At 48.0% G+C, this 25,837-nt stretch overlaps 2 protein-coding genes across 5 annotated transcripts in view; both read right to left on the bottom strand.

Annotated features, from left to right (window-relative positions):
- CEACAM19 (CEA cell adhesion molecule 19) overlaps positions 1-10,968 on the bottom strand; it is a 20,032-nt gene extending 9,064 nt beyond the window's left edge. Inside the window, exons 1-2 of one of the 3 annotated variants that reach the window (XM_043436158.1) lie at positions 10,702-10,968; positions 9,694-9,894 (exon numbers count right to left, since the gene is read on the bottom strand). In XM_043436158.1, coding sequence (XP_043292093.1) covers positions 9,694-9,894; positions 10,702-10,756 — 256 coding nt within the window. In that variant the 5' untranslated portion in view covers positions 10,757-10,968. Of the gene's footprint in view, positions 1-9,632; positions 10,002-10,701 lie in introns of all 3 variants that reach the window. The other 2 variants (XM_043436156.1, XM_043436157.1) reach the window with 2 other exon arrangements.
- Positions 10,969-19,300: 8,332 nt separating this feature from the next.
- PVR (PVR cell adhesion molecule) overlaps positions 19,301-25,837 on the bottom strand; it is a 25,139-nt gene continuing 18,602 nt past the window's right edge. The window contains exons 5-8 of one of the 2 annotated variants that reach the window (XM_043436151.1): positions 24,465-24,613; positions 23,198-23,320; positions 21,543-21,574; positions 19,301-21,099 (exon numbers count right to left, since the gene is read on the bottom strand). In XM_043436151.1, coding sequence (XP_043292086.1) covers positions 21,034-21,099; positions 21,543-21,574; positions 23,198-23,320; positions 24,465-24,613 — 370 coding nt within the window. In that variant the 3' untranslated portion in view covers positions 19,301-21,033. The remainder of the gene's footprint in view (positions 21,100-21,542; positions 21,575-23,197; positions 23,321-24,464; positions 24,614-25,837) is intronic. The other variant, XM_043436152.1, reaches the window with a different exon arrangement.

The raw sequence follows: 25,837 nt of genomic DNA, 5'->3' as shown, positions 1-25,837 counted from the left end.
GACCTTTGTTGGCAAAGTAATGTCTCTGCTTTTTAATATGCTATCTAGGTTGGTCATAACTTTCCTTCCAAGGAGTAACCGTCTTTTAATTCATGGCTGCAGTCACCATCTGCAGTGATTTTAGAGCCCCCCAAAAAAAGTCAGCCACTGTTTCCCATCTATTTCCCATAGTGATGAGATGGATGCATGATCTTAGTTTCTGAATGTTGAGCTTAAGCAGCTTTTTCACTTCCTTTTCACTTTCCTCAAGAGCTCTTTAGTTCTTCTTTCACTTTCTGCCAAAGGGGTATGTCATCTGCATATCTGAGGTTATTGATTATTTCTCCCGGCAATCTTGATTCCAGCTTGTGCTTCCTCCAGCCCAGCATTTCTCATGATGTACTCTGCATATAAGTTAAATAAGCAGGGTGACAATATACAGCCTTGATGTACTTCTTTAGGATCCTTGAATTTGTTCCTTTTCTGTTTAAATCAGCTAGAAGCAGTTTCTGTTGCTGTAGCAAAAAAACTTCCCTGATTCACATGATTTTCACAGCTTGTTTATATTTTCTGCCTTTTATTTTATCATTTTTAAAAATATTATTTATTTTAAAATTTTATTTATTTTTGGCTATCTTTTCTGCCTTTTATTTTATTATTTTTAAAAAATATTATTTATTTAAAATTTTTTATTTATTTAGTTTTGACTGCACTGGGTCTTTGCCATGTGCTGCATCCAGGGCTCTAGGGTGCGAGGGCTTCAGTAGTTGTGGTGCTCAGACTTGGTTGCTCTGAGGCATGTAAGCATGTCTCGGACCAGGGATCCAAATGGTGTCCTCTGCCTTGCAGGCAGATTCTCAACCACTGGACCACCAAGGAGGTTCTTCTGCCTTTTATTATAGACAGTGAGCCTGTGAAGAGCCAGTCTGTGAATCACTGTATTTTCCAAAGTTGATTGCAACTGAACACTCTTCTTCAATATGACTTTGCTGTTCTCCTATCCAGTGGAAGGTCTAATCTCCCTCCCTTGAATGTGGGCCAACCTTAGTGATTCACTTGTAATCAGAAGAATACGGTGTAGATCAAGGTGTGACTTCCAAGCCTAGGTCAGAAGAAGCCACGGAGTTTCTGCTGTGGTCTTCCAGGACACTTACTCCTACCATGCTTTCCCATCATGAACCCAGAACCCAGCCTCCATGTTGTGAGGAAGCCCAAGCAGTCACACTGGTGAGGACACATTGATCAGTAGGATCCATGATCCTATTGATAGCCCCAGCTGAGCACCCAGCTGACAGCAAGTGCATGAAGACACCTCTGGGTGCTTTTAGCATCTGGCATTTGAGCCAAGCTCAGCCTTTTGAAACCTTTCATGTGAGGCTGGATATCACGAAGCTCTCTGTCTTCTTGACCCCAGAAATCATGAACATAATAAAATGGTTGTTGTTTTAGACCACTGAGTTTGTCCCACAGCAAGAAGTAGCTGGAACCGAGCCTCACATTCTGTTTCTTCTTCCAGGACTGAAACTTCTTTTCTTTTGGGTTTTCTCTTCACTGGTCTCTGGGACCATCTATTCTCAGTTCTACTAACAAAAAATCTGGGTCTTCCATGGAGCAGATTTATCCATGTTGATCCTTTTATTTTTAATTTTATTTGTGGCTGCACTGGGTCTTTGTTGCTGCATGGGGGCTTTCTCTAGTTGTGGAGCCGGGTCTGCGCTTCATTGCTGTGTGAGGGCTTCTCACTGCAGTGCCTTCCCTTTTGCGGAGTACAGGCTCTAGGGCGCATGGGCTTCAGTAGCTGTGGTTCTCAGGCTCTAGAGCGTGGGTTCAGTACTTGTGGCATACAGGCGTACCTGCCCCATGGCATGTGGGATCTTCCCAGACCAGAGATCGAACCTGTGGCCCCTGTGTTGGCAGGTGGATTCTTAAGCATTGCACCACCAGGGAAGTCCCTCCATGTTGATCTTTGATTAGACAGAATCACATCGAAAAAGTGCTTTGAGAGACCAGTATGCAAACCGACAACTGTCAGACCTGCTCTGAAAACAGAATTGTGACTCACAAGGTACAGAGAACTGCCTAGGAAACCAACCCTCTTACAAACAGCCCAGGAAGCCAGCTGAAGTCAGACTTACAGGAAGCCAGATTTCTATCTCTAGTGACAACGCAGGAAGCTGAACAATAACTTCTGTAACAATCAGTGCCAAATGGCCGGGACTTGATTAACAACTCCTAATTTTTGTCCCTTTTTTCTAACCCAGGGCCAGCCAGAGAAAACCAAACGCGTCCCCTAACCAATCACCTAGGATGTCCTGCTTTTCTGTGCCAACAGCCTCCCACAAGGACACACCTGTAGCCTTTCCTGTTTTTCATTCCAAAGCTTTTCCACCTCTCTGCCTGCCTTTGAGTCTCTGCCAAAATGCAAGGGATATTGGATAACTCCCCTGCTATATGCAAGCTCTGAATTAATAGCCTTTGTTTTCCTCCTTTGGTTATCCTTAATTTTCACAGCTTCAGAAGTAGCAGCTTCACATGGATTTGCCAAGGCAGTCCTCTAAACAGGGGATCCCCAAACTCTGGGATCTAATGCCTGATGATCTGAGGTGGAGCTGATGTAATAATAAACAGAAATAAAGTGCTTAATAATAGTCATGCATTTGAATCATCCCCAAATTACTCACCCCACCCCACCCGCCATGGAAAAATTGTCTTTTATGAAACCAATCCCTGGTGCCAAAAATGTTGGGGATCTAAAGGATCCTGTGATGGTGGTGATGTCGTTGCCCCCATTTTACAGACATAAGAACAAAGCCTCTGAAAGTTTTGGCCATTTCGCTAAAGGTCATATTGACACCCGTGTTATGCAGTCCAGGTCCCAGGTACAGAAACTGGTTTTTTTTTTTTTAAACCACACAGGTTAGTTGTGTTTTATCAACAGGATGCTGCAAAGACCCGAGACAAAACCAGACTGAATTGGCTAGATCCAAGAAGGCCGACTTTCCTTGCCTCGTTTATCTCTGTGTTTTCATACCAGGCCCTGAGAGCTGACGAACACTTGCTCTGATTTATCTCTGTGTTTGTTTCAAAGCACTTGGTATCTTCCAGCGATGCTTTGCAGCTGTGTGCTGAGAGATACACAGTGGTCAACCGCCCCAAAACTGGCTCTGACATGACCCCATGAATGCACCTGTGCAGCTGAGACCTGGAGGTGTCCGAGAGTTACCTTTGTTTTGTTAGATCTCTGCCCAAAGAGGGGATTTATACTCTGCTAGGCAAAATTAGCTTACTTGGTGGCTCAGTGGTAAAGAATCCACCTGCCAATGCAGGAGACTTGGGCTTGATCCCTGGGTCAGGAAGATCCCCTGGAGAAGGAAATGGCAACCCACTCCAGTATTCTTGCCTGGGAAATCCCATGGACAGAGGAGCCTGGTGGGCTACAGTCCATGGGGTTGAAAAGGCTCAATTAGAGCTACGTGCAAAGGAGCATGGGTGACAGCGTGTGCCCAAGGCTGCCCCTGAAATCTCCACCCCTTTTCTAGAGCCCTGATGACCTGTTTCCTAACCCTTAAAATCCCCCTACTCCTCTCCCTTCAGAGGGAAGAGGCTTTTAGAGTAGAAGTTCCCCTTCTCCAATCTCTGGCCACGCTCAAGCCTGTCTTGCTTGCACCAAATTCAGTTTCATTATTAGCAGCTCAAACTTGAGCCCGAGTGGGAAATAACTCCCTGAGCCAGGGGGGCTTTGGGTTCAGCTAGGGCCCCAAGGGCAGGCTTTGTGTCTAATTCTGTAACTGCATTGTGGGTCGGGACTAAACTCTTGACTCCCTATAGTTAGTTTATAATGATAGCTGTTAACACTCAGGCAGAATCAAGACCTAGCTAGGAGCATAGACTCTGGAGGCAACTAGCCCGGGTTCCAGTCCAGCATCTGCTTCTCCCTATGTGGGTGACCTAGACAAGTTACTCAGATTGTGCCTCAGTTTTCCCATCTGTAAAATGGGAATCATCACACCATGGTTGGGAGGTCATAGAAGATAAACTGTGTGAAAAATGCACTATACACAGTCAATCAAGGGCAGTCAGGCTCCGCAATTAACCCCCACGGGTAACAAAGGGCCTGAAGACTTTGAGGAAACTGGGCAGAGTTGCTCAAAGGCCCCAAACCCTCATGACGAGGTTTCTGGGACTGTGGCTCCCCTCTGTATGTTTGAACCAAGTTTCTGTTGCTTGCAGGCTGTGTGACCTCAGGAGACTGACTTCCCCTCTCTGGGCTCCAGTATTGTCACCTGTAAACTGGGGATGGTTTACAGTATCTGCACATCCTGACCCTTCACTTGCGTTTCTGTGAATCATATGCCTTGGGAGTCCTGCCAGAGACTCTCTTTCTTAGGTTCTTTTTCCATAGGGACCTGTCATGTGACCCAGGCTCCCTGATCAGATGCATCCATGTGAAGCCAGAGATGCAGGTACCACATGGAGCCTGTGATGGTGAGGCTAGAGCCAGCACGTCCACCAACATATAAACTCCACAAGAGCAGTGATCTTTGTACTTTCCTTCTGTAAACTCAATGCCTGGTGTATAGTAAGTGCTCGATGTAGATGCTCATTGAATGAATACGTGAATGAATGCAGCCTTCCAAGGGCCTGCAGGCAGGGGTTCTGGGCCCCAGGGGCCCAGATGTTGTGGGCAATGGCTACTTCAGTAGGAGCAGTTCCACCAAGTTATTTATACCTTGTTCCTTGTTTCTAGCTTCGGGAAGGTCCTGTGAACATGTACTACATTTTTCATTTTATTTTTTTATTGTTTTTTTTTTAAATTTAACTATAATTGGTTTACAATGTTGGGCTAGTTTTAGCTGTATAACTTCAGATTCTTTTATTGTCAATTGTTGCAAGATACTGAATATGGTTCCGTGTAGGAGTGTTAGTCACTCAGTCATGTCTGACTCTTTGCGACTCCATGGACTGTAGCCCGCCAAGCTCCTCTGTCCATGGAATTCTCCGGGCGAGAATACTGGAGTGGGTGGCCATTTCCTTCTCCAGTGGTTCCCTGTGCTATACAGTAAATCCCTAACATTTATCTATTTTATATATAATGCTCTGTGTCCCATACTCCTCATTTATCCCTCCGCATCCTCTTTGGTAACCAAAAGTTTGTTCTTCATGTCTGTGAGTCTGAGCTTTAAATACACTGATGTGATTATTTTTTTAGACATGCTAAGCTTTATTAAACCCCTTTCTGGGGACTTCCCTGGTGGTTTAGTGTCTAAGATGCTACACTCCCAATGCAGGGGGCTTGGGTTCAATCCCCGGTCAGGGAACTAGAGTCCACATGCTGGAACTAGAAGATGGAACGTGACGCAACTAAGACCTGGCACAGCCAAATAAATAAATTTAAAAGATAAATATTACCCAGAGGAATTGGGTGGAGAGGGAGGTGGGAGGGGGGATCGGGATGGGGAATACATGTAAATCCATGGCTGATTCATGTCAATGTATGACAGAAACCACTATAATATTGTAAAGTAATTAGCCTCCAACTAATAAAAATAAATGAAAAAAAAAGATAAGTATTAAAAAAAACCCTAAAAACACTTTCCTGCATATGTCAGTCAGAGTTGGCTTCTGTTACAGCCAAACTCCCTCATGATGAAGAGAGATTGAGTGTGTGAGTTACCTGGGATGCTAGAAGTGCTGTTGGCCATTTCCATTCCCACCTAGGTTAGGGGGCTGAATTTGGGGCCCTCCAATATAAATGTCTGGGGCTGAGGACACCCACCCTAACTCGAGGACCCTCCCAACCGAGCCTACCCCCAATTCCCTCTGCCTTTTCCTCTGCTCTTCTTTTTTACGCTGGGCTGAACTGCCTGGCTTCCCTGCCCCCTGTGCTCTGCCCTCTGAAATCAAGGCCATTCCCCGCCCCCTTTGCTTGCTTTCTCCACGGGGGCCCCTCAGTATTTCCACGGGGGCCCCTCAGTATTTCCACGGGAGTCCGTGTGTAAGAACCGCACGGCAGGAGGGCCAGGGCTATGCACTTGGCTCCTCCCCTTCCCCCAGGCGTGCTCTGGGGCCCGCCCTGGGCCTCCATTTACCCTTCTGTAAAATGGGGACCATCCCAGGGCTACCTGCAAGGTTCTTACAGGAATGGAATGAAGTGAGGTTGGCAAAGCACTTAGTTGGAGGTGCCGGCAAGTAGTAAGTGCTTCATAAATTAGAGATGGGGTTGCAAATATTTACTGAGCGGCTCATGTGTGCTAAGCCATGCTCTAGGCACTAAGAGATTGATGATGAACAAAGTGATAAAGTCTACCTTGTGACTGTTGAATCCTGGCTCATCTTCCCGGCTGTCATCCCCAGCTCCCCTTCTGGTTTGTTGTACTTGATCCCATCTCCTTGGAAAAGGGGTGGGCCTTTGACTCAAGGAAAAGCAGACCCACAGGCCAGATAGGGCCAACCAGATTCTCTGTCTGTCTCTCCAGCTCCCTTTCTCTCTATCTCTGCATCTTGGAAGAGAAGACTCAGAATACGCAAAGAAGCCTGTGTAGTGTCTTGGTAGGAATCCTTGGCTGTGAGGGGAATGGAGCCTTGGAGCAGAGATGAGACCGGAGATGGCGCCCCCTGGAGGTGGAGGGAGCACCTGCTTTCCTCGCAAAACTTCCTTTCCCACCCTCCAGGCTGGGCACCAGATCCATTCATTCATTCAACAGTGTGTCTGGCCCTGTTCTAGGCTCTGAAGAAGCAGCTGTGAACCCTGGCCCAATATAGAGCCCACATCCCAGGGGCTACCTCTGGGGCTCTACAAGACACCCCCACTCTGAGTCAGTTGGAGAGAGCTTCTATTCTTACAACCCAAGTGTTAGTTGCTCAGTCATGTCCGACTCTTTATGACTTCATGAAGCCAGGCTTCTCTGTCCATGGAATTCTCCAGGCAAGAATACTGGATTGGGTTGGCATTCCTTTCTCCAGGGGATCTTCCCAACTCAGGGATCTAAGCCAGGTCTCCGTGCATTGCAGGCAGATTCTTTACTATCTAAGCCACCAGGGAAGCCCCTGGCCTTGGCTCAAATCTATCCTGCAGTGCTGACCTCCTAGGATGCCCCCTGTTCACTGCCCTGTCTCAGCCATGCTGGCCTCCTGCCGGCTAATTCATGAGCCCTGCAGCTTCCTGCCCCAGGCCCTATGCACAGGCTGAGCCCTCTGCCCGTATACCTTCCAGAGCTCCTTTCTTCTCTAATTAGAACTTCCAGGGGGTTTTCCTGGTGATTCTGGTGGCTAAGACTCTGTGCTCCCAATGTGGGGGGCCTGGGTTCAATCCCTGGTCAGGGAACTAGATCCCACATGGCACAACTAAGCGTTCACATACCACAGCTAAAGCCCAGGGCAACCAAAACAAAAAGTAGTGGGGAAAAAAAAAGGAACTGTCGATCATCATTCAAACTTCGTTGAAGGATCACCTTTTCAGGCAGCCTCCCTGACACCCCTCTTTACAATCTCATAATTCCTGCAGTTTCCTTCCCAGTACCTGCACTGTGCATAAGAATCTATTGTATGTGTGTGTGATTATGAAGTTAATATCTGTCTCCCTCACTGGGCTGTGAGCCCCAGGAGGGGAAGGTCAGGGCTGCCTTGGTCACCACTCTGTCCCCAGCACTGCCCAGTACCGGCCAGACACAGAGGAGGCCTTGAGGAGGTGGCTCTTAGGGGGTGCTTGCTGAAGGAGTGAATGAGGAATTTAGCTCCGGCAGAGGCAGTTGTGTGTCTAATTCAGGAGGTGCTGCATTCGAGTCCCATCTCTGCTGCTGATTTGATGGTGAGCTGCCTGATACCCTGCTTCAAACCTTCGGGATAAAACAGAGATTCAACCTGCCCTGTGCCCAATGGATGAGTTAAGCTATGAATCCGATCACTCTCCTGCTTAAACCCTCTCGTGGCTTCTTGTCAGTCTTTCCATGGCCTATGAACCTGGCCCCTGTCTACCTCTCAGCCCTCACCTCCCCACACTCAACTTGCTCACTGTCTTCTAGCTGTGGAGTCCATCTGTCTATACTTTAAACACACCAAACTAGTCTAACCTCAGGGCCTTTGCACATGCTATGCCCTCTACCAGGAACTCCTGCCCTAGAAATCCTCAGGACGCCCTTCCTTCTTTTGCCTACTTTCTCAGCAAAGCCTATTCTAGATCACATCATTGTTTATTTATTCATTTATTTTTTTACTGGACAAGTCTAACCTTTCTGTGCCTCAGTTTTTGCATCTGTAAAATGGATCTAATAATGTTACTTACTTAGCAGAGCTGCAGTGAGGATTAAATGAGTTATTATGGGTAAAGCTGGCATTTACCTATAACAAGTCATTTAATAGTATAGCATAGGGACTCTACTTAATGGTGAATTGAATGGGAAGGAAGTTTAAAAGGGAGGGGATGTATGTATGGCTGATTCACTTTTCTGTACAATAGGAACAGTAATACAACATTGTAAAGCAACGATACTTCAGTAAGCATTAATTAAAAAGTAAAAGGGTGAGCATGTTCCATTTTTCTCACTCTGTGGTCTGTTTGGGTGCACTGATGTGCATGCGGAATCTTAGTTCCCCAACCAGGGATCGAACCTGTGCCCTCTGCAGTGGAAGCAAGAAGTTGTAACCACTGGAACACCAGGGAATTACCACAAGACAAGTTTTTAAGGTTATAAATTAGAACATGTGATGACAATCACAAAGGGAAAGGGATGAGCCGAGTCCTATGGGGACCTAGATGATGAGCGACCAAGTCTGCCTGGAAAAGTTAAGTCATTCCATTCCCAGCTTTATTGAGATATAATTGGCATATAATAGTTCACAGAGTTCTGAGAAAAGATACACATGAATTAATATAGGGTAGTGGTTCTCAAACAGGGGTGACATTTGGCAATGTCTGAAGACATTTTTGGTTGTCACTACTGGGAAGGCTCTATTAGCATCTAGTGATGAGAGCCCAGGGAAGGTGCTAAATACTTGACAGTGGACGGAACTGTGTAGCCTCTGCTACAAAGAAATAGCCAGTCCAAAATGTTAATAGTGCCCAGGTCGAGAAGTTGTGTTCTAGGGCAGGTGTTTAGAACTGTCTTTGATCCATAACAAGTACCCAGGAAATATTAGCTGTTGCTGTTGTCTGCCACCATCTCTCTGTTCTGCTCAGAGTAGATTCATCAATACATTTTTTTTTTTTTTTTTGGCTGTACTGTGAGGCTTGTGGGATCTTAGTTCCCTGACTGGGGATCAACCCTGGATCGCCACAGTGAAAGTGTCAAGTCCTAACCGCTGGACTGCCAAGGAATTCCCAATAAATTCTTGACTTATGAACATAGATCCCTCAAGACTAGGCATACAGTAGGTGCTCAATACATATTTCATGAATTCATGCATGTGAAGAATAAATGTAATGGTGCATTCTCCAGGGTCCGGCTCAGTGCCTGGCACAAAGTAGGCATTCGATAGATGTGTTCTTAGTTAATGCACCAGAGGATTAAATGACAACTTCAGGGCTGGTACTGAGTAAGTGCTCAGCCAATATGTATTGCATGAAGGAACGAGAAGACCAAATGTTTGCACAGAGCTTGGTGGCTGCTCAGGTTGCATTAGCCTCCCCACTTCTTCCCCCAGTGCCCAACACTCACCGACCACCTGGACCTCAGTCTTGGCCCGCATGGTCCAGGAAGGGTTGATGGTGACAGCTACCTGATAGGTGCCGCTGTCGCTGGGCTGGGCGCGACGCAGCAGCATGGAGCCATTGGAGAAGCCAACGATGTCTCGCTGATTCATGGCACTGCCATCCCTCTGGGGTCGTAGCAGCTTGGGGATGTAGGTGAATAGCATCGTGCCTCCATGGGCCTCCTCCCCCAGGTACCAGCTGAAGTCCTGGAAGGTGTCTGGGATGCCCTGGACAGACAGGAGAAGGTCCTGGTTCATTTGAGGCTGCTCCGGAATCTTCTGGATGTGGAGGGCTGCCCAGGAGCCTTGGGGGACCCAGAGGGCCAGGATGGAGGCTGTGGGGTTACAGGCGAGGCCTGGGATCAGAAGTGTTAGGCAGGGACCATAGCATCCTCCTCCCTACAGGTCCTCAACTGCAGGCTCTGAGGGCTGCTCATTGGCAGCAGTGCTGGGATTGATTAGTGATGTCTGCTCTGGGTGCAAGAGTGTAACCCAGGTATGACTGTCACAGATCTGCCATCCCATTGGTCCAGAAAGTTTTTCCCTTTGGAGATGGTATGTGATCTGCCTCCAAACACATGGACTCTCTGAACTAATTTATTAGTTTGTCTAACTAATAATTGTTTAACCAATATATTGTTCATGCTACAATACCAGTTATATAGGATATGTGTAAAGTTCCTTATGGACTTCCCTAGTGGTCCAGTAGTTATGACTGGTCAGGAAATTAAGATCCCATATGCTGTGTGATACAGCCAAAAAAAATAATAAAATAAAATTCCCTAGATTTCTAAGCCCTGGGAATTCAGCAGGGAATCAAGCAGAAGTAAATTCCAGCTTTTGTGGACCTGGCATTCTAGAAAACTCCACAGGTTAAATGGGGATGAGGTTATGATTCTTCTGCCCTTCCCTCCCATCTTACTCTCATAATTTCCTTTCCCCTGACAAACTTTCCCTTCTTTCAAGAGGAAACCTCAGCCCCTGGGCTAAGGATCCCTTCTCCCCTCAGCCCTGGGGGGTATGTTTCCTCCTTACCTGAGAGCAGGAGGCTCTTGGGGAAGGCGTGCTGGGCCCCAGCAGGAATCTCCATCTTGGTGTCCTATGGAGATGCCAAGGGGCCACCTACTGGACACCAAGGGGGCCCGATGGTGGGGTCCTGGCTATCCAAAGTGAGCCCACTCAGTGGGGACCCCGGGGGTGCCTCTGAGACATGGCTGAGGCCGGCCCAACCTAGCACCCCTTTTCCATAAGCTCTGAAGGCCTCACCTGTGCTCCTTCAAATGAGGGATGATCCACGCAGAAGCTGGTTGAACCAGTTTTCCAGGGTTACTGAGGAACTTCCTGGGGTTTCCCAAGACTCCTCCCTTGACCCCTTTACATCTCTTCTTCCTTGTCAGTAGCAAGGCAGTAATTGTAACAGCAGAAACAACAGCCACAGCAGCCTCCAATTGAGCAATCCCCCTGGGCCAGGCAAGCAGGTAGGTAATACCTTGTCCAAATACCTCATCCCATATCCACCATGCGTAACTTTCCATTTTATGGAATGAGAAAACTGAGGCTCAAGGAGACAGGCAAGTTGATCAGCAGGTGGAGATCTGACCTGTGGCTGGCTCACTCTGAAGCTCTTAGCATAGTTATTCAAAAACATCCCTCTGTTCATTCATTCCAACATGCCCACGCTATGCCCAGCCCTGGGCCAAGTGATGCTGAGAACATGGTGATGACTGAGACGGCTCCTGCTCTGCCCTCGGTCCACAGTGGGGCTCACAGTTCTGTGTGTGTGTATGTGCGTGCTCATGTGTGTGTGTGAGAGAGGCCCACCCCCAGACAATGATGATACAGAGTTATCACCAACGCTGGGCTTGAGGAGACTCAGGACCCAGGAGAACCTGAGGGAATGCCTTATTCAGCCAGAGAGGCAGGGAGGACTTCCTGGAGGAGGGGATGTCTGCGCTGAGACCTAGAGTAGGAGGAGGAATGAGGTGGGATGGATTGGGGAAAGGTATACCAGGCAGTGTAAACAGCATAGGCAAAAGGCATGGAGGCTGAGACAGCCTTCGAGGTGCACTGAGGAGTCAGCAAAATCCTGGAAGAATGGAGGGCCAAGCAGGGAGGAGGTGTGTGTTGAGGGGTGAAGCTGGAGAAGTAGGAGGGACCAAGTGTAATTTTGAGCTCTGTTGGGGCATGACCTGGGTGCTGGAGGGTCCAGGATTGTGCTATGACTGTAGCCACATAAGGCTATTTAAATATAAATGTAAATTAATTGAAATGTAATGCCTTAAAAAACCAGTTCCTCGAACTAGCCACTTTCAAGTGCTCAACAGCCCCATGTGGCCAATGGCTACCACACTTGAGAGCATGGGTACAGGACATTTCCATCATTGTCAGAGAAATTTCCATCATTGTCAGAGAAATTTCTATGGGACAGCACACACCTAGGGATCTGAGGGGGTCGATGCCAGGTTAGATTTCTTGTGTTGTAGGAGGAGAGAACACCAAGTCAGGGTACCATACATCACACAGCAGTGTGTGTGTGTGTGTTGGACACACTTCAGCAGATTGGCATCTTTCACAGTCCCCAGGTTGGAACACTTTTCTTTCTTTTCCTTTTTCGTCTTCTTCTTTTTAAAAATCTTTTGGCAGCTCTGCGTTGCACATGGGATCTTAGTTCCCTGACCAGGGATTGAACTCGAGCCCCTAGCATTGTCAGCACTGAGTCTTAACCACTGGACCACCAGAGAAATCCCAGAGTCCTTAGGTTGGGACAGGAAAGAAATCTTGACTTTGAACTGTCTCGAGGCGGGCATGGTCCAGATGTCTGAACATCTCGAGGCAGACTCCAGGACTGCCCTGCTGTGAGTGGGTGAGCCTGGCTCTCAGCCCAGCTCTGCCACCACTTGGTTATGGGATCTTGGGCGAAAGAGTTCACCTCTTGGGACTTTGGTTTCCTCCTCTGGAGGATGGGGCAAACACCCTTACTTATGGGACTGTTGGGAGGAGTAAGGAGACTTTGCAGGCAGGGGCCAGTAAATGCCTGTTATTTGTAATTATCATGCACCTTGTCTATGGACTTGCCCTGCCTCCCAGATTCGTGACCCTGCTCATGGAAAGTGTGTTTCCCTGGAGGTGTTTTCAATCCTCGCCTCCCAAACGGTCTCTACAGCTTGGAAGGTCTTGAGGTGGTGTTCCGGTTGTGTTCCTGGGGTCAGAATTCTTCCAGGATCTTTTACTGCTATTTTGAGGTTTGCTCTGTCCATCTGCCTCAGAGGGATTGTTGCAAACCCTGCCTTTATTTCCAAGGTCATTGCCCCAATCTTGGGCTGCAATCAGATTGCCCAGACCGGCTTCATTCTGGTAGGAATTTGGGGCACACCAGAAGTGGAGTTTAGGGGCCACAGGGATTCTGATGAATTTTCCCTGTTAGACTTCAGGATCAAATGTTCTCTGAGCTGGGAGAGGGAGAGGCAGGGCAGTAAGCAAAGCCAGTTATTCTAGATTTTCCAGTTCCTAAAGCTCCTCTCTCTCTCTTTCTCCTCCCTCTCTCTCTCCCTCCTTCCTTCATGCCTCCCTCTCACCTAAAGACTTTGATTCCTATTACAACTACTAAAAGGAAAGTCAAGGTTTATTTAGAACATTTAGACAGAAAGAACTCAAAAGGAAGAGAGTAAAGTTCAGCCAGCTTCCAACTGCCCAGAAAGCATCACTGTTAATTGTTGTTGTTTAGTCGCTCAGTTGTGTCCAACTCTGTGTGACCCCATGGACTGTAGCCCAAGTGGGTTGGCATTTCCTTTTCCAGTGGATCTTCCCGACCAAGCATCGAACCCACGTCTCCTGCATTAGCAGGTGGATTCTTTACTGCCGAGCTGCCAGGGAAACTGGTCACTGTTAATACCAGATGTTAGCTCCATCCTCTGTCCTGTAGTCTTCATCCTGGCTTTTCACCAGCCCCAGAAAGCAGGTCCAGGCTGGTCCAAGCCTCCTAATCTCACAGAGGCAGCAGTGAGTGGTGACTTGAAGTGATATCTTAGTTCCCTGCTCAGGAATTGAACCTGGACAACCTGGGTGAAAACCAGGAGTCCTAGGCACCAGACCACAAAGGGCTAGAGGCTAGAAGCAGAATCTCCCTGTCTCTCTCTTCCATTTGAAAGCAAGAATGTTTTAAGGAGGCAAAAGCTGTGAAAACACATGCAAGGCTTATTATTGGAGGCATAGTACAACAAGTGGGAGAGCACACAGAAACAGTTTGTTTAGTTAAGACAGAAGCAAGATGCTCACCTGGAGAGAGAGGGTGTGGGCTTCCCCCACTGAGGAGGAGCACAGAATACAGTGCAATTCTTCTGGGTCTTTATGCGTGTGTGCTAAGTTGCTTCAGTTGTGTCCAGCTCTTTGTGACCCTTTGGACTGTAGACCACTAGTCTCCTCTGTTCATGGGACTCTCTAGGCAAGAATACTGAAGTGGGTTGCTATGTCCTCCTCCAGGGGATCTTCCTGAACCAGGGGTCCAACCCACGTCGCCTGCATTAGCAGGCAGATTGTTTACCATTAGTACCACCTGGGAAGCCCAGGTCTTTGTTTACCTTTGGCCAATTATCTGATTTCTTTTTTCACACCTGATCTGCCCTAGGACCCTCCCCAACAAGGATGCGCAACTTTTTCCAAGATGAATTTCATCCCAGAGGTCTATGGAGGGCCTTGGCACTACCTATTATGGGTTGGCGCCTCCTCCTTTTGGACCCCCAAGGAGTCTTTCTGCACATGTGCTATGTCTCCCTTGCCCCAAGGATGGGAAATGTGTGGCCTCTTGATCTTTTACTCAAACAGAATTTAGTCTGTCTCTGTCCCTGCTGTGACTGTTATCTTAAAGTGTCCACAGGAGACAAAATCCAGTTATTTACCCTGTTCCTGTTGTTATTTCTAACTCAAAGTGCAAACAGGAGGCTTATTGTAAATATCTAGCCTAGAGCCTGCCTGCCTCTTTCCCCAGGAAATGTAAACAGGAGGATAATTATAAATGCCTAGCCTAGAGCCCATGGACCAACAGACTGGTTCCAAATAGGAAAAGGAGTACATCAAGGCTGTATATTGTTACCCTGCTTATTTAACTTATATGCAGAGTACATCATGAGAAACACTGGGCTGGAGGAAGCACAAGCTGGAATCAAGATTGCCGGGAGAAATATCAATAACCTCAGATATGCAGATGACATCACCCTTATGGCAGAAAGTGAAGAAGAACTAAAAAGCCTCTTAAGGAAAGTGAAAGAGGAGAGTGAAAAAGTTGTCTTAAAGCTCACCATTCAGAAAACTAAGATCATGGCATCTGGTCCCATCACTTCATGGGAAATAGATGGGGAAACAGTGGAAACAGTGACAGACTTTATTTTTTTGGGCTCCAAAATCACTGCAGATGGTGATTGCAGCCATGAAATTAAAAGACGCTTATTCCTTGGAAGGAAAGTTATGACCAACCTAGATAGCATATTAAAAAGCAGAGACATTACTTTGCCAACAAAGGTCCATCTAGTCAAGGCTATGGTTTTTCCAGTAGTCATGTATGGATGTGAGAGTTGGACTGTGAAGAAAGCTGAGCGCAGAAGAATTGATGCTTTTGAACCGTGGTGTTGGAGAAGACTCTTGAGAGTCCCTTGGACTGCAAGGAGATCCAACCAGTCCATCCTAAAGGAGATCAGTCCTGGGTGTTCATTGGAAGGACTGATGCTGAAGCTGAAACTCCAATACTTTGGCCACCTGATGTGAAGAGCTGACTCATTTGAAAAGACCTTGATGCTGGGAGGGATTGGGGGCAGGAGGAGAAGGGGACGACAGAGGATGAGATGGTTGGATGGCATCACCGACTCAATGGACATGAGTTTGAGTAAACTCCAGGAGTTGGTGATCCACAGGGAGGCCTGGCGTGCTGCGATTCATGGGGTAGCAAAGAGTCGGACATGACTGAGCGACTGAACTGAACTGAACTGAACTGAGCCTAGAGCCCATCTCTCTCCCTCCTCACTCCCAGGTGGTCCCATTCTCTGGCCAGGGATTGGTTGAGCAGTGGGTAGTGCTGGCCAATCAGAGCTGAGGGGAGGCTCCTGGGGAAGCTCTCCCAGAATGGAGCGGGCTGCTTCTCCCCATAGTTGTTTGGCTGTGATGGCTGGAATGCAGCAGCCACTTTGGCACCAGCCTGAGGATGACAGCCAGTATGTGGAGGAAAACAGAGTAAACAGCAGAGAAGCAGAGCTGAACATCACACATAGTACCTGGAGTTGAATTAGACAATCCAGTTCTTTGTTTGTAACCTCAGCCTGGGGAGTCTGGGGTGGGAGTGGGAGGGCCGAGAGGGGTTTTCTGCTGTTGGAGCCTGAAGCACCCCCACTGTTACATTTCTCTCATTGACTGAACTCTGCTTAAGCTTTCTTGAACTTTTTCCCAGTAGGATTGACGTTTGACTTCTGTTGTTTATCTTGGCCTTGTCCATTTTGAGCAAGAATCCTTCTAAATCAGTTCAGCCAGAACTGCCTTCCTTTGATGTCTGATTGGGTTCTTCTTCCTCCACCACCCCACCACCCCCAGGAGATATCTGATCCGGTAAGAATCCTGTTAGGTTGGCATAGCTAAACTCTTTCTTACCCTTGAAGCTACTGAAGCTGAATCCAGCCTCTGTACCCCTCTGCTGAAGTAAACCTCAGAGACACAGTTTTGGGAGAAGTAGAAAAGAACAGCTTTCTTGTTTTGCCAGGTAAGGGGACGACAGGGGGCTAATGACCTTGAAACTGTGTCCTGACCTGCAGGGGCTTGTGAAGAGTTTTATTTTAACATATGTTTAACATTTGTTTATTTTGATTATTAACATAATTTGTTATTATTTGTTTGGGGCTGTGTTTGGTCTTGAGTGCTGCACGGGCTTTGCTCTAGTTGTGGCGAGTGGGGGCTACTCTCCATTTGTGGGGCATGGGTTTCTCATTGCAGTAGGCTTCTCTTGTTGCAGAGCATGGGCTCTAGGGCGCTCAGGCTTCAGGATTTTTGGCACGGGAGGCTCACTAGTGGTGGCTCTCGGGCTCTAGAGCACAGGCTCAGTAGTTGTCCAACACGGGCTTAGTTGCTCCTCGGCAAGTGGGATCTTCCTGGATCGAACCCAAGTCTCCTGCATTGGCAGGAGGATTCTTGATGACTGAGCCACCAGGGAAGCTCCTAATTTATGGTCAATATTACTTTTAGCCATGCCACGTGGCACATGGGATCTTAGTTCCCCCACCAGGGATAGAACCCGTGTCCCCTGCAGTTGATGTATGAAGTCCTAACCACTGAACCACCAGGGAACTCCGGTGAGGAGTTTTATAATAGTGGTTCACAGAGGGCGTGATTAGTTCATGGACATTCTGATTCGTTGGTGGTGAGGTACGTGGGAGTCAGCATCACCAACCTTCTGGTGCCAACCGGTCTGGGGTCTATGTCCTTGTGGGCTGCACACCCCTTAACTTCTCCGGTCTAGTGGGGGTTCCAGTGTGTGCAAAACAGCTCAAAGATGTCGTTTATGTGTACCCCTTGAGGGTGAGCCAGGACCCTGCTCCAAGTGTGCACTGATATTTCTCTTGACTGTTCCTCCCTTGTCTCCGCATCCTCTCCTTTCCCTAATATTCATAGCAACTGTTTGAACCTGCCGTTGGAATCTGGGAAGGTTAGGGAGGCTGAATGAAACATCTTTCCTGTAATCAAGAAATGGGGGACACAGAAAGGCTTTTGCACCCAGAAGCCCCACAGGGCTCTTGCTCCCTATCACCACCTCTTAGTTGCTTTCCATCCACTGACTCCCAGCCTGCTCCTTGGCTATGAATCGCCACGTGCCCACTCTGTATTTGGACTTGGGTCCAGTCCCTCTCCCCTTGGCAGATGCTCCCTATACCTAAGGTGATGACCCCATCTCCCTAAATAAAAGTCTGCCTTGGGCTTCCCTGGTGGCTCAGATGGTAAAGAATCTGCCTGCGATGCGGGAGACCTGGGTTGGAGCCCTGAGTCAGGAAGATCCCCTACAGAAGGGAGTGGTGATGCACTCCAGTATTCCTGACTGGGGAAGTCCCATGGACAGAGGAGCCTGGCGGGCTACAGTCCAGGGGGTCACAAAGAGTCAGATGTGACTGAGTGTGTGAGAACACCATGTTTTAACTGGTGTCATTAAGTAATTTTTTCTTTAACAGTTAGCATATTATTTTTTCTCCAACAATTCACCTGCCCTTCATGAGTTTAATTGGTTCCTGAAAATTCTTCCAATAATCTCTGGGGAATGAAAAAATTCTTTAAATAAAAATTTTAAATTATTTCCTCTATTGTGACAAAACCCACATACAATTTACCGTTTTAATGTGTACAATTCAGTGGCATTTGTAGGTTCATGATCTTGTGCAATCATCAGTTATCTATTTCTAGAACGTTTTTTATCATGCCAAAGGGAAACTTTGAACCCACTAAGCAGCCACTCCCCATTCCCCCTTCCCCCAGGCCCCAGTAAATACTGATCTCTTTTCTGTCTCTATGGATTTGCCTATATTGGATATTTCATTTACATGGAATCATGCAAGAAGTGATCTTTTGTGTCTGGCTTCTTTCATTTAGCATCATGTTTCCAAGACTGTCACATGCATTAGTACCCCATCCCTTTTCATGGCTGGATAATATTCTATTGTATGGATAGACCAGATTTTGTTTATCCATTCATCTGTTGAGGGACTGAGTTAAACCCTCACTTTATTACTTCTGTGCAAATAAACTCAAAGTGCACCCCTGATATCTTTTTATAACTTTTGGTTTGAGGGTTTTATATATAGTCCCACCTCATTTGATGGCTCTTTGCCTTATTACACTTGGAAGATACTGTGTGTGTGCTTTTTTTTTTTTAAATAAATTGAGCAGCTCCACATTGTCGGTGTGTGTCATTTTTCCAAAAGCATCTGCTGACTTGGTGTCTCTGTATCATATTTTGGTAATTCTTGCAATATTTCAAGCTTTTTTATGATTCTATCTGTTATCATGGTCTGTGATCTGTGATCTTTGGTGTTACTATTACAAAAAGATGATGACTTACTGAAGGCTCAGTTGATGCTTAGAATTTTTTTTTAGCAATACAGCATTTTAAAATTAAGGTGTGCACATTGAAGTCCAGGTGGTCCAGTGGTAAAGAATCTGCCTGAGAAGGCAGCAGACACCAGAGCTGCAGGTTTGATCCCTGAGTCGGGAAGCTCCCCTGGAGGAGGTTATGGCAACCCACTCCAGTATTCTTGCCTGAGAAATTCCATGGACAGAGGAGCCTGGCGGGCTACAGTCCATGGGGTTGCAAGAGTTGCACATGACTTAGCAGCTAAACCACCACCACCATTATCCGTTTGGCTGTGCTTGGTTCTGGTTGTGGCCTTCAGGGTCTTTAGTTGCGGCGCGTGGGACCTAGTTCCCTGACCAGGGATCAAACCCAGGGCCCCTGCATTGGGAGTTTAGCCACTGAACCACCAGGGCAGTCCTCTTTGTGGCCCTCTTGATTCAAGGTCTTGCCTCCACGCCTTTGTTTCTGTCTCTCATGGTGATGGTTTGGGCAAAACTCTGTTCCTCCCCAGTTCCCACAAGAGACCCCCTTGCACACAGCCACTCGAGGTGTAATAAATTAACTTTAATAAGGTGTTTGGGGGCTGGGAACGGACAAGGGGTTTATGTGGCAGCTAGGCAACCAGTCTCCCTTTATGCGCCTGCACTGTGGAGCCCTGCTATCCTCGTCATGCCCTCACCCCTCCCATTTGGCTGGGTCCCATCTCTTCCCCACCCTTCTCTGGTTTGCATTCTCCCATCTGCCCAGACAGAAGCCCACATGTCCTTCTCACTGTCTCTTGCAGAGTGACTCATGGCCTGTTCTCCGGTTTAGCACTCTGCCCCAAGGTCTCTATCTGCCTGATTTCTCCAACAGACAGGGGAATTCTGGGCCCGCCCCCGCCCCGATCACGGACAGTTAGAAAATAAATAAGTCAGAGTATCAGAGAAGCTCTTCGTCCTGGGGCTTGGGCTATGTCCCTCCAGGTCTGAGGGCAGCCTGTGCTGCCCAGCTGTCGCGTCTCATTCTTCAGCATCTATTTTTTTCTCCTTGTTTTGGAAACAACTTCCTGCTTTCCTCTGTGGATGACCAAGGTCTTGTTAACCCCAGCACGCTGGCCACAGGTGCTCTCCTGGGACCGCATCAGTTCAGGGCCACCACTTGCTCCTGCTCCTTGGACAGTCCCGGGGCAGCTGAGTTCCGGCCTCTGGTTCTCTTCCGATGACAAGGATCAGTGACTATTTCTTGTAAGCCACCGAGATTCAACTAAATCAGAGATTTAGAAGCTCAAGGCCAGAAGTCAAATTCTTACCAAATAAACCTCTGGTAGCTGTGACATTCTGTGTGGCCCTACTATGCAGGAAAGAATTAACCTTGTTCAAAAAAAGACCTGGCCCTTTGCCCCTGGTTCCTGTGAAGTAACTTCTTAGCCCTTCTTTGGAATGTCCTGGCTGATAGAAGGCTTTGTTTACTTGGGGCTGTGGGCTATACAGGATAATCTATGCCGATGGTATGATTCATGGTGGGGGCATTAGGCCACACAATAATGGCTTGACCTATGTTAGTGACAGGCTTCCCAGTGGGCACAGCGGTAAACAATTCGCCTGCTAATGCAGGAGATGCAAGAGACACAGGTTCAATCCCTGAGCCGAGAAGACCCCCTGGAGGAGGAAATGGCAACCCACTCCAGCATTCTTTCTTGGAGAATCCCATGGACACCGATGGGGTTGCAAAGAGTCAGACACGCTTAATCATGCACGTGCTCTTTCTTCAACTCTTTCCATGTTGGTACCAAGGTCAGCTGCATGGGTGGTCAGCCATGTCCACATGATTGACACCTCTGGAAACCAAGGCTCAGGCGCGCTTTCCTGCTTGGCAACACTCTGTGTGTGCTGTCACACGTCATTGCCGGGAGAAGTAAGTGCTGTCCACGTGACTCCACCGGGACTGAACAACCAGAAGCTTGTGCCGGGACCCAGCCCTATGAGCTTTTTCACACTGCTGTTCTTGATCTCATCCTTGCAGTGTAGTAAATTATGTCCGCGAGTAAACAGCTTTCCTGAGTTCCATAGTCCTTGGAGCGAATGACTCCACCTGAGGCTAGTCTTGTAGACCCTTGAACTTGCCCTCCGCCCGGGTCGCCATGCTGTGAGGCAGAGAGGGCATCCTTGAGGTCTGGCAGGGAAAGGGTGGCCAGTGTCTTTGGAGGGAGACTCCCTCCACTGAGGCAGGGGAGGGAGTCCAGCTGGAAGATCCAGGTCCTCACCAGCTCCAGGCTCACCAGCGTGTCCACGCTGTCACCTGGTGCCCTCTGTTGGTGGATCTGGGGATTGATTGCTGCCAACAGCTGAATATCTGACCATCTAGGGAAATATGCAAATTTTAGCCTCTTGTTCAGTGGCTCAGTTGTATCCAACTCTTTGCAACCCCATGGACTGCAGCACACCAGGCTTCCCTGTCCTTCACTATCTCCTGGAGTCTGCTCAAACTCGTGTCCATGATGCCAACCATCTCATCCTCTCTCCTAACTTTAGCCTCAAGCCCTTATAACAAAAATTCTTCCTGCCGAAGCCCAGCATGCAGAGAGCTGCAGGCCTGCTCCTTTCCCAACCGTGGAAGCCAGGGCAGCACTTCTCCAGGTATGGTCAGGAACGGGAAGGAAAGGGGAGATCTGAAAATGCAGATTCCCCAGTTAAGTGCTGCGGGTGCACAGAGATGCCTGGCCCTTTCTTGGGAAAGCCCATGGCGATTAATCTGGGGTTCGTGCAGACCCCCACCCTCTCCTCAGCTCCACCACCATACTTACCCCATTAGTAGAGGGACTGTACTGGTTCTGACCTGAGGAGACAGGAGGAGAAGTGATCAGAAGTGAATGGCAATGCTGGAAAGCATGGGAAGAAGACACAAGTGGGGGACCAGGCCCCTTGAATTCTAAGTCCCGGCTCTGCTATTGACATGGGGGAGTCATGTCCCAAAATGACTACACATTTAAAAACACAGCTGGGGTATAGGCTTCATCTCGTTATTCCTTCAGTTATTAAGTACACATAAATCTTTATTGAGCATGGGCTCTGGAACCAGACGGAAGAGTTCAAATCCCAGTCCTTTAGGAGCTGTGTGACCATGGGCAATTGACTTAACCTCTCTGTGCCTCAGTTTCCTCAACCATCCAACAAGGATTTATTCAGCAAATAGCAAATGTCTACTTTGTGCCAGATGCATTCTGGGTGCTGGGGATAGAGAGGTAAACAAAACAGACAAAAATACCCAGTGTGTGGCTTACAATGTGCCAAATGCTACGGTAAGTGCTGGGTCTACATTAACAGGTATGGATATGCCCATTTCACAGATGAGGAAACTGGGTCATAGTAAGGCTTTTGCCCATGGTGACTCCTGTGGGTTCAGGCACAGGCAGTCTGGCTCTGGATATGATGCATTCTGCAAACATTTCCTCAAATGCCTCTTTTGTGCCTGATCCAGTGGTAGGTGGTGCTGGGGACACAGCCATGACTGACAGTTCTAGCTCTGTGCTCTTGGGTTTCTCAGTCCACTGGAGAGACAGACAAGTCCCCACACCATGATGCCCCTGAGTGGGCAAGGGGTGGGGGTGGGGAAGACCAGAGCAAGTGCTTGGTTCATTTCAGGGGAAGATCAGGGAGGGCTCCCTGGAGGAGAGGTCTCCCCAGTGGGATGTGAGGAGGCCTTTTTGTTTAGTGGTTGAACGAATAAAACTTTGTAACCAACAGATCTACCTTCAACTCTTGACTTTCCAGCTGTGTGCCAGCTGGCAGGTAATGTCACCTCTCTGAGCAAATGTTTCCTCATCTGTAAAATGGGCTCACAGAGGGACTCTCTTTACAGGGTGGTGGTGAGCATTCAAGGGGGCTGTGCCCAAGAAGTGCCTGGCACAGAGAAAGTGCTCGGCAAAATGTAGCTCTTGTGATTACAGAATTAGCCACAGGACTTTGCCAGAGGGAGCCATGGGGAAGGGGGCTCCAGGCAGGGGAACAGCCTTGCAAAGCCCTTGAGCCAGGGATCTGGGCACCTTTCAGAGCCAGGGATCAGGGCAACCCCTCCTTTCAGGGAGCCAGTCCTGAGCAAGGCAGATGAAGGAAAGTGGGGGCGGTGAGGGGGTTAAGTGTTATTCTACACTGCATCCCTTTGGCAGGAGCTTCTATGTCACCTGGATTGAAAGCCAAAGTCCTTACTGTGTACGGGAGCTGCTCCCACTTTGTAAAAATGAATCAATGATCCAATGAATAAAACTCCCTGGTCTCAGTGTCCCTGTCTGTCCAACGGGGGAACCTCATGGTGTGGGCATGAGGGTTCACAGAGAGGTTGCCACGTGGAAGGCTTAGTACAGAGCCTGTAGGCTCATAGTAGGTGCTTAACTGTGGCGGCTGTGGTGATGTTCATTTACAGCAAGCAGGCGGGGGATATGTCAAAAAAGAGGGGACTCACGGGACTTTCTGTGCCAGAGGAAACAAAACAGCAACATCAGCATGAAAACCAACAGGATTACCGAGGCCACGATGATAATGGTCATAGAGGACGAACCCTCTTGTGGCTGCTCCCTAGGACTTTCTGCCAGAAGAGAAGGAAGCAGAGATTTAAGCTGAGAGACTTTTGGGGGGGTTTCACCTGCCCCCCAAAATATTAGACTTCACTTTTGAAGGAGGCTACCGCTCTGCCTCCCTCCGTCTATATGGTTTAGCTGAGCTTCACTCCACCCTCTGGTTCCTAGTGTGGGACTTGGGTTTTCTTTTTTTTTTAATTTTTTATTATGTGTTGGGGTAGAGCCGGTTAACAAATGATGTTGTGTTAATTTCAGGTGAGCAGCGAAGGGACTCAGCTATACATATATATGTATCCATTCTCCCCCAAACACCCCTCCTGTCCAGGTTGCCGCATAACATTGAACAGAGTTCCACCTGCTATATAGTAGGTCCTTGGTTATCCATTTTAAATATAGCAGTGTGTAGATGCCGGAGGATGGGACTTTGACCTGGGCCTGGCCAATCAGAACATTCCATTCCCTCTGGCTGCTGCAACTGGTTCATGAGGTGGGGGTGGACTGTGACCTAAGTTGAGCCAATGAGAGCCAGCCTTCGGACTCTGGCTAGAGCTATTGAAAGTGGTGTATTCTTTCTCTTGGGATTACTAAACTGGTGGGCTGTGAGCCTATAAACTGCTGGGGATCATCTTACCTTTCTGAGAGGAAAGCCCGCCAGGGAATAAAGCCAGCAAAAGAAAAGCAGAGACAATAGAGGTCAAGAAAAGTTCCTGGGTTACATAGTTGGAGCACTTGGATCTAATCATACCTGAAGGTGAATTTCTAATAAAGTCCCATTTTTGCCTGGGTTATTTTGAGTTGTGCTTCTATCAATTGCAAATGACAGAGTTCTGTCTAATATACTTGGGAAAGCCTGCCTGAGTCCACTGGGAAGAGGTATTATGCAACTACCCCACCCTGGGTTTGCAGAGGGGCTGTGCCCAGGGGCCTGGACCGTGGTTTCAATGGTTCAGATGGTGAGTTAACAGACAGTAAAGCTGAGCCCGTTGAACCTTCCATGAAGGGGCTTAGGGAAAGAATGGGAGCTTGGGAGCATTCTTGTGGTTGAGGGACTCCTTTAACCAGGGACCACCTCTAAACCCCTCCCTCAGAAGGAATCCTACTTTGATATCCATCCTAAGTTCCTCTGTTCTCCCCACCCAGGGGGCTCCTCACCTCTGAGCAGGACGGTCACGTTTGCCTGGCTGGTCCCTAGGGCATTGGTGACAAGGCAGATGAAAGTCACATTGATGGTCTCGTCCACAGTATGAATCAGGAGCTGAGTGCCCTGGGCCACAGCAGAGGGTGGCAGGGTTCCGTTGGTCCTAGGAGAGACAGATGGGTGAGGAACTGGTCTCAGTCGGAGGCCTAGAGTAACTGGTGTTGGGGCACTCACTTGTCGGGAGCCGTTATTGGGGGTCCCGCCCGTGACAAGGTCATGAAGAAAATACCGGGCAGGCAAGGCCGTCCGGGACCCCATCCATGACGAGGTCACGAGGAAAAAACCTGACAGGCAAGGCCGTCTAGGATAAGGGACCCTCCAGGTTGGCCTCGGCCTCTACCCCACCCTGTATCCTCCCCCCTTTTCTGCTGTTGTTCTTGTTTGCCCTGTTGCAGATTCTTGTGTTGCCTGCCCAGAGCTCTCCTGCTCCTCTTTCACTGGATGAGGACCAACTTAAAACCCTAATTAATAAATCTTCTGGACCCTGGTACCCTATGAAGGGGCCAGAGATGAAGGAAGTGCTTCCATTCAAACATTTTGCTGGCATTCTGGCTTGTTTGATAAATGTGTGATCTCATTGCACAAAATGCTCTTGATTGTTCTAAACATCCTAAGCACAGTACGCTAACAAAAGAAACTATTAAGCATAGGCCCCTTCGCGGGGTGAGAAAAGCTCCACAAATATGATAGCCACAAATGTGCCTAATAGAAAATACTTTAGATAGAGATTAGCTGGCGACTTCTTGCAGGTGGTTAACTTTTAGACTAAGAGCCTGTTTTGTGCCATATCTGCTGTTTCTGCAGTCCTTTGCATTTCTGTTTTGTAAAAATGTAATCCTATCTAGTTCCCATAGAGATGACGCTTATTAGAAAGAAAATAGATTAATTATAAGAAAAACAGGGTCGGCTACTGAAGTTGCTTAAGTCCCACCAGGTGCAAGCCATAAAATGTTAGCAGGCCTGAAGGCCAAATGATAAGAAAGACTCTTGTGAACGAAAAGTATGTGGGTGACATCCTGTTTCTGTTGAAGGTCAAGTTGTTGTAATGTTTTGAGATGACCTGTGTGTAAGCAATATGCACTTCCCCAAAAAAGATGTTGTTAAGGGTATAAAGGGGCCGCGCAAAAATAAACTTCAGACTCAGCCCCCGAGCTTTGTCTCACTCTCTCTCTCTCTCATTCGCCGACACCGTTCATCCTGAGGGTTCCCCTGGATCCTGCTGGGGCTGGACCCCGGCACAAAACAAAGGCTGAAATTTCCAGCTGAACAGCTCTGAGACCCCTGCTCTCCACTCACCCAACTCCAAGTCACTTCTCGATCTCTTGAT

This window comes from Cervus canadensis, chromosome 18 (genome assembly GCF_019320065.1).
Source record: "Cervus canadensis isolate Bull #8, Minnesota chromosome 18, ASM1932006v1, whole genome shotgun sequence".
Lineage (NCBI taxonomy): Eukaryota > Metazoa > Chordata > Mammalia > Artiodactyla > Cervidae > Cervus > Cervus canadensis.
The sequence above is the reverse complement of the archived record's forward strand: the minus strand, read 5'-3'. Positions and strand labels throughout refer to the sequence as shown.